At 40.8% G+C, this 9,695-nt stretch overlaps 1 protein-coding gene across 1 annotated transcript; it reads right to left on the bottom strand.

Annotated features, from left to right (window-relative positions):
• Nucleotides 1–240: 240 nt before the first annotated feature.
• On the bottom strand, nt 241–8,695 carry EDEM1 (ER degradation enhancer, mannosidase alpha-like 1). Its single transcript, XM_009707796.1, has 10 exons — nt 8,595–8,695; nt 7,594–7,765; nt 6,262–6,445; nt 5,563–5,737; nt 4,878–4,998; nt 4,225–4,395; nt 3,547–3,620; nt 2,425–2,521; nt 1,479–1,664; nt 241–607 (listed from the first exon to the last, which is right to left on the bottom strand). The coding sequence occupies exons 1-10, from the start codon at nt 8,693–8,695 to the stop codon at nt 518–520; spliced, it is 1,371 nt and encodes a 456-aa protein (XP_009706098.1). The 3' UTR covers nt 241–517.
• Between the last annotated feature and the right edge of the window lie 1,000 nt (nt 8,696–9,695).

Raw genomic sequence — 9,695 nt, 5'->3', positions numbered from 1 at the left:
TACCAGTGGGTTCCTACCTGAGTAGTACTTAAGGCTGTGTATTGCTAGTCAGAATAATTCAATGATTAAACTTGGTGTAAGAAATTGCACTTTCCCATTCCTTCCCCAATCCCAAGATCATTTCAAATTAAATACTAGACCCTTTTCTAAAGGGACATTTGTAATACAGCTACAAAGAGGTAGCTAAGTGGCACATGCCAATTTTCTTTTCTTTTTTCCTTTTTTTTTTTTTTAAAACAAAAGTATATTCAGCCTTCATTTGCAACAACACTTTTCATAGGAAGTCTTCAAACAAGGAATCTCTATTCAGGTGGCATGCGAAGTTACCACAGCTCAGAAGACTGAACTCGTAAGAGAACTTGATCTCCCTTTACGTCCGTAACTGAAAACTAACAAGCACGGGGGATACCCAAGTGACTCAGCAAATGCAGGTGTGTAGCTGAAGAGGACAGGAACGCCTAACAGCCAAATCCCACTCCCCTCCTGACATATGATAAAAGTTGCTCTGAAGAACCATTCAGATCAAGCCCACCATTCGATCAATCTGTCTCATGTAGTTACTCTTCAATGGTAGTAAGTATCTCCTCTCATCGGGAACTCGGTTACACTGTCAACAAAATGAGAATATTTTTAAGAACTCAAATATGAAAACAGGCAATCTCATACCCCCTGTAATTGTTCCAGCACCAGTAACCATAGATTTCTTCCCACTACAGAAAACTGTACCCAATAGCACTTTTGGTCCCAACTCCTCTTCACTCTTTGCAAACTTACAGCACAAACCACATAAATGAGCAGCAAGTGTTCCCTTAGTGCAGGCTGTAAGCTTTCAAATACACGCCAAACTGCTGCAGCTTGTTATTCAACTGAGACTTCCTTCACTATGACAACTGTGAATGTTTAAAATAATGCTCTTTTTCTGGAGGACTGGGGGGAGGAGGAACGGAACCATGCTAGAACCTACTAGCAGAGATTTTAAGAAATTGTTCTGCATTAAAAACCTACCTATTTTGGTCAGCGATAGGCACTGGATCTATAGCTCTGAACTCAGTTGATGCCTAGCTAAGAAAGGTCACCTCTATGTGCCTCAAAACTGTTCTGAGGAAAAAAGCTTTTTTTAAATGACCCTCTGCTTTTCTCTTTCCCCATCACAGCAACACTGGAAAATTTTAATGGCAAAGAAAAGGGGAAGGGAAAAATAACTGGAAATAAATTAACAAAGAACAAATTGCTGCAAAATACTTAAAAGGGGACAGGTTTCACCTTCAACATAATCGCTCTCACATTATCCTAATCCATTCATTCAACTACTGAAAGTGTTTCTCACAAGGGAGCTTCTCAGATATTTGACATTTATAAAGGCAACACTGCAGAGCTCAAGTAACACTTCCAAACGGCTCTTTTTCTACTGCCTAACCCAGTGTGACACACATCCCTTCTCCAGCAACGCAACCAGGAACAGCCCACCTATTCCTTACGTTAGAGCTGAAGTTGACTGCCTTTAATTCGTTAGGTTTAATTTTTTCTGCACTGTCCTCTTCTCCAGGAAGGATGTCTTGCCACAGTGAGTTACGAAAACGTTCATCCACAGACACAATATGCCCCTCAGTAGTAAACATATACTTATTTCCAGATTTATGCACTGGATTCTCTTCATCAAACAGCTAAACAAGAGATGGAAGAGACAGCTATAGTATGCGTGCAACGTTTTTCATGTCCCATCAACAATAAGCTAAAAAGCATGCACTTATGCATTTGAAGGATCACACAAAAAGCATACCCTTTAGCGCTAAATGGGTAACTACTGTTGGAGCAAATGGAAATAAATAGTTTCAATGCAAGGGATTTACTTTAGCAGTAAAAGAGGAGAGGAAAAGAAAAACTTCTGACACAACTTAAACTGCCCTTATTTTTCTAAGCTGCACTATGCAGACATTTCTAGGCTGGCATCCACTGTTTCCATTCAGTCACAGATTTATTTGTTTTTCTACACTAAAGGAGACTGAGAACAGTAGCTTAAGCAAAGTTGGCTCAAACACTTTCTCCTGTGACTGCCAAAGCCTGATGGGGAGAAAGTGGAGCCTGCTGCGAGGCCGACAAAATGGCTACAAGCAGCAAGGTAGCTCAGAGCTGAGCAGTAGCTTCCTTCAGTCTTGCTCCCTCTCCTTTCTAGCTTCCCCCCAAAAGAGACGCCAGCTCTCCAACACCGGTTCAGGACACTGCACTTGGGCAGCTGCCCAAACCCCCAAGACTGCAGTGAGGTCAAAGAAAAAAGAAGAGCGCCCTGTCCGATGCACCCCAACACCTACACCCCTCTCTTCCCCAGCACAGTTTCTAATTAATAACATCCTGCCTCCTCCCTGTGCCATGTTTGTGCACAGCACATGCAAGAGAGTGTCTTTGAAATGAGGCACATACACATACCAGGTACAAATATTTACACGTTTCGCTGAGAAAAAAGCTCTCCATTCGATCTTCCATTGTCTTCTCTACAACGTGGTGTAATGTGGCATAGCCACACCTGCAAGATTTAAGATTAGTTCGGTTTTAGTTCCCTCGCATTCTGATCTCAAAGCGTTCCCTAGATATTCCTTAACTTCCGATCATTCCAATTGTCACTAGGGGTGAAGTTAAAATGAAACAAGTCTCTTTTACAAGTAAGCACTGATTATTGGTTTCTGGTACTCTGATGAGACTGTAATCATTGACCCTGCAGTTCATCTACTCCATTGTGCAGATTTATTAGGAGTCTCTCAAAGAAGCAACAGACTCTCAAGGCACCCCGCACAAAACGGGTAATCTCCCCATGCCAAGCACATGAGAAACCCAGATCTGGACGCCTGGTCTCATGCAAAGGTTTCTTCCCGAGCTACCTACTCTTCCCTCCCACCATCACTTAACAAATGACAAAGCTGCAAGCTGTCATACAGAGCACTTGTAATGCTTTCAGTCAACTCCCTACACAGCATCTGAATCCCACTTAACCGCAGAATGACACTGTTTTATACTGTCCTATGGTTACTACAGACTTGTCTACAAAATCAGTAAATGTCAACAGTTGAATAAAAATTCACTATCTCCCCTCTGAGTCTTGCAAGAAGTTCAGATACTCAGTATTACGGTCAGGATTCGCTGTTACTGTCTTGAGCTGAAAGCTGATATGCAACAGCATCTATCTTAGAGGCCATCCCTCCACTTCAGTTAAACACCATGGGCCCATGAGGTTAGAAATATTCTCGCAGGATCCACAGAGGGAAAAAAAAACACACACGAACCACCCTACCAGCTTTTAGCAACTGATCATCAACAATGCATTCTGAAAGGCAGTTATAAAATTCTGAAGGCATAAAGTTGTCACTGGACAGTAATTTCATTTTCAGATGAGAAAGAAATAATTGTTCAATAAATAAATCATCACTTGTGGTTTTCATCAAGCGTCGGGTTTTCTGGTTTACCTACATTTGGCAGACTGGATTCTATATCATATTTATATAATAAAATATATGTATATAGCAGTGAAAGAAGACAAAGAAATTGAAGACTGACTTTGCTTTTGTGTATTTTTCCAAACTCTGCAGGATATCCATTCCCACATGAAGGTAAAATGGGTTCTTTGTGGCCTAAATAAGGAAGACAGACAAGGGATAGAGTCAGCAACTTCAAAATCTTGTAAAAATAACACTTACAACAAGGCCTAGTAGTATCAGATTCTCGTGTATTACAATAAACTTATCTTTATAGGAACATGGATTACCCTGTGCAATCTTCTCACATTTGCTTAGTGCCAACCCTGACAAAACTTGTAGTAAATTCAAACTCTTTGATAACTTTCTTGCAGTCGAAAGTTATTTTAGTTTACTGTATCCTCTGCCAGTTGCAGACTGTGCCTAGACAATATAGCAAGGAAAGCTATTACATTTACTTCAACAATTTCTATTAAGAAGTCACAATTTTTTACCTTGCAAAAATCTGCCAGCTATTTTTTGAAAAGGTTGTTTAGTCTCATTTTTGTCTGTCTTATAAAAAAGGCTATTTTTTAAGCAAACAACATAGCAACTATGCTGCATAATGATCTAGTGCCTAAACAGAGACCTCCATATAAGAACAGGCAGATCCAGAGACATTAAATTTTTGCAGGCCAGAGGCTAGGAGCAGAAAAAGTGACTTTCGGAAAGAAGTCATTTTTGCCAAAACATGAGCTGTAAGCTCAGAAAAGTCAAGTACCTGATAAAGCAGATACGTGGATTCCACTAACTCCGGCCTCAGTGGATAAAAGGGAACATCCGGTGCTTGCAATTGCCAGTTGTACCTTTCTGGGAGAGCGCCGTATCGTTTCCATATGGCGTAATAAAAAGCATGGAGACAAATAGCATCTTCCACATCTCCTATCAATACCTAAGCATAACAAAGCCGTAAACATGCACGTTTAATACTGCAAGCCAGCAAATTGCTTTCCGCTCTGCGTGAGAACATGCCATACAATAACACACTCCCCTCATAAGGAGGGAAAACAAAAAAAAAAAAACCACACCACACCACCAATCCCCCAAAAAAGCACTAATGTATTAATTCCTTCACGCTAAAAGCTTTAGCAGAGCCTAGCCTCACAGCACGATATACAAATGCTGAGGTTAAACGAGAAAAGTTAAAAGTATCTCAGATCTACTGGAGAGCAGCCCAGGCCTTCCAATATTGTTACGCTGATGAGGAAGCTGAATTGCCCTAAGACTCTCTTATCAGAGCAGCCAGACGTAAACCCACAGGTTGAAGTTCTTCTCAGAAGAGATGCTTAGACTTATTCACAGCCTGGAATTAGAAGAAGCCTTTCTGACATCCCTCTACTGTGTCGTTCGGTCTTTAACAGAATGAAAGTTTACCTGTAGTCCAGGAAAAAAGGCTTGCAAAGAGTCAATCCACGTGTTCATCAGCTGTCCTGTGAACATGTTTACATTAACGTACAAAGGAGGGTCACCTTCACCTTCATTGCAAGCTTCTCGACTGCCAAGTAACAAGCATGTGTAAATATTCACTATTGTAGAAGAACACAACGTGCGTGTCATTTCACAGCACTGCCACCAGCAAAGAGAGTGAGCCACGGATTTGTCGTGCGAGGCTCCAAGTAATTTTGAAAAGAACCAAAACATCAGTCATGCTCTCAGAAAAATTAATTCATAAAGGTACGTACATCACATCCTAAAGTTATGTCAGTAGACTCTCTACCAAAAAGAGTCACGCTAGGTAAGATCAGGCCTTAAGAAGTACTAAACCAGCCAATTTAATACATTTCTTTTGCAGTTCTACAGCCTTCTCTCAGCCTAACGTTTACTAACTTGGACAGTAACCAGTTTAGTTTCTTTGCACCAATAATGCTATACAGATCAGCTGACTAAGGAGCGAAGGGAACATTAAAATTTATTTCCACAGTGACTACAATGGAAATAAGATTTGTTTTTTAAAGAGAACACAGATTTTCTAAAGCATGACACAAAACACTGTACAATGTCTCATATCTTGCTGAGCATTCACTGCTTAAGGAATTGATCCGTATATGAAATAACATACCCTCTTCTTAAGTGGTTCTGAATGTTCCGATAAGCATCATTGAACATCTCCAAGTCTTCCTTTTCTCCAAAGAGGATGTAAGACTTCAGAAGGTATTCATAGAATGAATCCGACCCTGCTCCCAATCCACTTTGCTTTCCAACCCAATGACCAGTTTGAATATTCACAACATTTCCTTTCAGAACAGACAAAAAGTTTAGACTAAAGTTGCCAAGTACATCAGAGAAAAATAATCAAGAACCAGAACTTAAAAGTACTACATCTTCAAAAAGTCTTAAGGAGGAATGATCAAAGGTTACTATCAAAGTAAAGTGTTACAGTGCATTCATCCAAGGAACTAGCACACACATGCAGTCGTTTTAAGTACTTTTAGTCATTTGCCAATCTAAATTATACTAATGGGGATACAAATGCAGGAACTTTTATTTCCCAGTTTCATGAAAAATTCGTCTTTGGAAACCTGTGCCCCAAGAAGTCATTCAGATACTCCATTTTTCTTGCGAAATTACAAAGTGCCATTTGGCCAACACAAACCACGAGTACACAAGGAGTGTGACTTAACAGCTACTGAGGAAGCAGATGGACAAAGTTTACAATAACGTGAAAGAAACTTGTAGCATGATGGCATTCTGCTATGGGAGACTGAGGTAGGTTAAAACATGGAACCAGTCAATATAGCATCACCTCAGAGGAGATTACCTAGCAGTCCGGTGTTATTGCTCCTGAGACTCCAGAGTGCTTTGACAGCTCTCCTGGCCACCCACTCAAACGTGGAATCGCCAAGCAGCCTGCTAAGGATACCAAACTCCACCAGCAAGGAACCAGCTCCTGCAGTACAAGTTTCATTATTGCTGTCTGGAGGTACTCCCTTCTTCAGATTGACCTGTGAAGCAGGTAGAGAGAGAGCTAACAGCAAGAAGGCAGGCTGCACCTCAGACAGCTGTGTCTTATATTTGCTATAAAGCCTTTTTATTAGTTTTCTGCAATGTATAGATGCAACGTGTATACAGTTAGAAAGTCAGCACATCACTGCTTGATCAAGAAGTTTTCCTGAAGAACTCCTCAAATTCATCTTCCAGCTTTGTAACATCATGCTCAGGTTGAGTAATCCTAATTTTGCTACTCTTATACTTGCTAATCCTTCCAAATTTCAGTCCACTTTTTCATTGTTTCTACTAAACATTCAGGTTCTTCCAAGTGTAATGCAAGTACTGCTTCCACTCATTCAGTGCTCTGGAAACCAGGAGCTTCCTCACTGAATGCTCCTCAACTTCCCCACAGAACAAAATGCTGAAGGGAAGTCACACCACCCTCGACTGCTTTACCAGACTCTGAACAGAAGTGAAAGTTCATGTTTCTACAGCCCAACAGGTCTGGAGCAAAAGCAGTGCTGCTGGCCCCAGAAATTAAAAGCAGTCAGGCGGGTGCTAGTTAGTTTTACAGTTTAGAGTCATTCCACTAGAGCTGACATCCCCTTCCTTGCAAAGCGCATCTGCTTAAAATGAGAGGATGCAGTATTCAAGAATACCGCAGTATTCTTGAGTACTCACGGAGCAGTATTCCAGAAAATTACAAATTCCAAGCCCAGCATGACAAATATTTTAGATGAGTTTTATTTTATCACAATTATCTTAGTACCAAGACACCAATAAAGTCACTTTCCTAGGCTACCTTCTTAATGACAGCATTGTTTGTGGCTGCATGACACACAGGAAAAAAGCACAGGGCACAGCACATTCCAGCCAAACAGCACGGAAACAAATAACTACTGACCCATATGGAACAACATATACAGAGTGAAAAAACAGCCTAAAGAAAACATTTACTAGACATAAGGAGCAACTTACATATCACCCATGTCACCGTAACTTGGTGCAGTTTCCCCCACATGCCATTTTACTGTAACTCAGAGCAGGTTCGATACCCCAAGTGCACATACAAAGGCACACACAGGGCACAGAATTCGAGTTGCAGGACAGGTGAATCACTATTTTTAGATTATTTCCCAACTGCATTGGCGTGCTCACTTACCCGAGGATATGGAATTCCAGTTTTGGTGTTCTCAAAGGCTGGAAGTAGTCTCACTGCTAGGTCATGAGCCATATGCAACAGTTCATTGTCATAATCCTTAATGGTCATATCACCAAAAGGCTGTTTGGTATCTGTAATTATTATGTGGGCAGAAAGCAGGCTGCCCAAAACCCTATGGGAAAAGGAAAAGATTTCAGTTTTTAAATCCGATCTGGACCTAGCTAAACCCTTACCAGCATCATGTTTAACAGAAGTATTATTTTGTGCACCTTACAGGCGCTACAGAAAGAGATCTGCTTTTCTCCCCCACCGGTACTGAAAACATCCAGAAGTCATGTTGCTTGTCAGCCACATCAATCCCAACATCCAGTTCTGCAGAATTTACCTAACCCAGTAGCTCCTTGCAAGATACTAAGTCTACTTATGAGTGAAGACCTCATTGCCCCTGCAAATGGCAATAAGGTTGTTATATAAACTTAGTATTCAGAAAAAAGAAAGCCTAGCCAAGTTAAGCAGCAATTGAATAAACGCTGTTTAAGACATTCAGAAAATTAAGCCATTTAAAAATCAGACGGTATCTTTAACTCATCTCCAAGACAGACAGGCCTGTTTTTCAGCTAAAATGAAAGTGAAAGCAAGCAGAAGCTCCATGGAAGAAAACCAAAACAGAGAAAACTTGCCAGCAGGGTTGGTTGCTGTGCACAGATCTGACTCCGCTGCAAGAGCAACAACAAAATTTAGCAGTCTGCAAGCCAAAGACAGCTGAGACTACCATTGTATCACTGCTTCAAGTCACATGTAACTCATTAAAATTGTTTTAATTACGAAACGATGGAACATTTTCATAAAAGGTTAAAAAACAACTTACTCAAGGAATAATTATGTAATAAAGCCTACCAAAGACGTTCTTATCAACGATTTTACTTTTGTTCTCTCATGTACACACACTAAGTCTTTAACCTTGTTACTGTTTTAAAAGACAGAAACTTAGAGCGACGTACCTGATTGTTGCCTCAAAAACTTGGACCGTTGAGTCTCTATCAAATGAAACAGTGTCAATCACCAACTTCACGGCTTTCTGGAATTCTGAGGTGTTTCCCATTACCTTTTACACAAAAACAAAGCTATTTTGTCTAACTGTTGCTTCAGAAGAAGGTTGGGGAAAAGAATGGCAAGTTCATGTTTTAGACCAACAGTCATATTAACTAGATATAGAACAGAATACTTCAAGCTCCTGCTAAGAAGACTTTCCAGAAAGTTACTCATCCTACTGACATGTAAAAGTGCATTTTTTTTAAAAGTATGTTAGAACAGGGAAATCCACAAAGATACATTTTTGTCTGTTTTATTAATCTATGCTCTCATGTATTCTTCCAGCCCCAACATCAGCCTTGTGGGTGATCTCTTAGAGCAGGAGTCTAAAAACTCTTAAGATCTAGCACACTGAGTGTTTTAACCGCTTTAACCATCAGTTTAAGAGTTAAGTTTAGCTTAAAAGGTAACACAACTTGCAGAACAATGAAGCTGTTCTCAGGAGAGTCCAACCTTTCGGGTTTTTGACTCAACACTGCATGCCATGCCCAGGAGTTCCCTCACGCCAGTTTTCTATAGGTACACCTCAGCAACTCATTTCCACTATATCCAGAGACATACGTAAACTCAGCCCCAGCTTCAAGGAAGCAGGAACGTGGAAGGAAAACACAGGTTCCCGCTTGCATAAGTTCACGATAAGGCTGGATCTTAAAGCTCCTTAACCATCAAAGCACCACGTGCCAGCCAGGCTGCTCTTTCCATTATCCAGACCTAGTGCGAAAGCATTCACATGCTTAATCTGAGCACGTGAAGAGCAAAACAGGCTTTCGAACCTGCAGAAACTTCTCAAACACAAGAGACTCTAGGAACCAGAAGTTTTGTATTTGAGGGAAAAAAAAGTTACATACTGCCCCAAAAGGTATGGATAGGACACTGAGCCACTGGTGAACGAGGACAGGAAGGCAACTGTTTAGCCAACCCACCATCAGCCACGTAGCACGGATCCCTAACTGCTGTTTCAGTTAAAACCAACATTTTCCTCACTTCCTGCTTTCAGTTCTGTTCGTTAC

The sequence above is a fragment of the Cariama cristata genome, unplaced genomic scaffold (assembly GCF_000690535.1).
Source record: "Cariama cristata isolate BGI_N322 unplaced genomic scaffold, ASM69053v1 scaffold2229, whole genome shotgun sequence".
Taxonomy (NCBI): Eukaryota; Metazoa; Chordata; class Aves; order Cariamiformes; family Cariamidae; genus Cariama; species Cariama cristata.
Note: the sequence above shows the minus strand (reverse complement) of the source record. Positions and strands in the feature narration are given on the sequence as shown.

Coding starts and splice junctions, on each gene's coding strand:
- EDEM1 (XM_009707796.1), bottom strand. CDS start 8,695: ATGGGAAACACCTCAGAATTCCAGAAAGCCGTGAAGTTGGTGATTGAC. Junction 6,446..7,593: donor CTGGAATTCCATATCCTCGG/GTAAGTGAGCAC, acceptor CCTGCTTCACAG/GTCAATCTGAAGAAGGGAGT. Junction 5,738..6,261: donor CAATAACACCGGACTGCTAG/GTAATCTCCTCT, acceptor CTGTTCTGAAAG/GAAATGTTGTGAATATTCAA.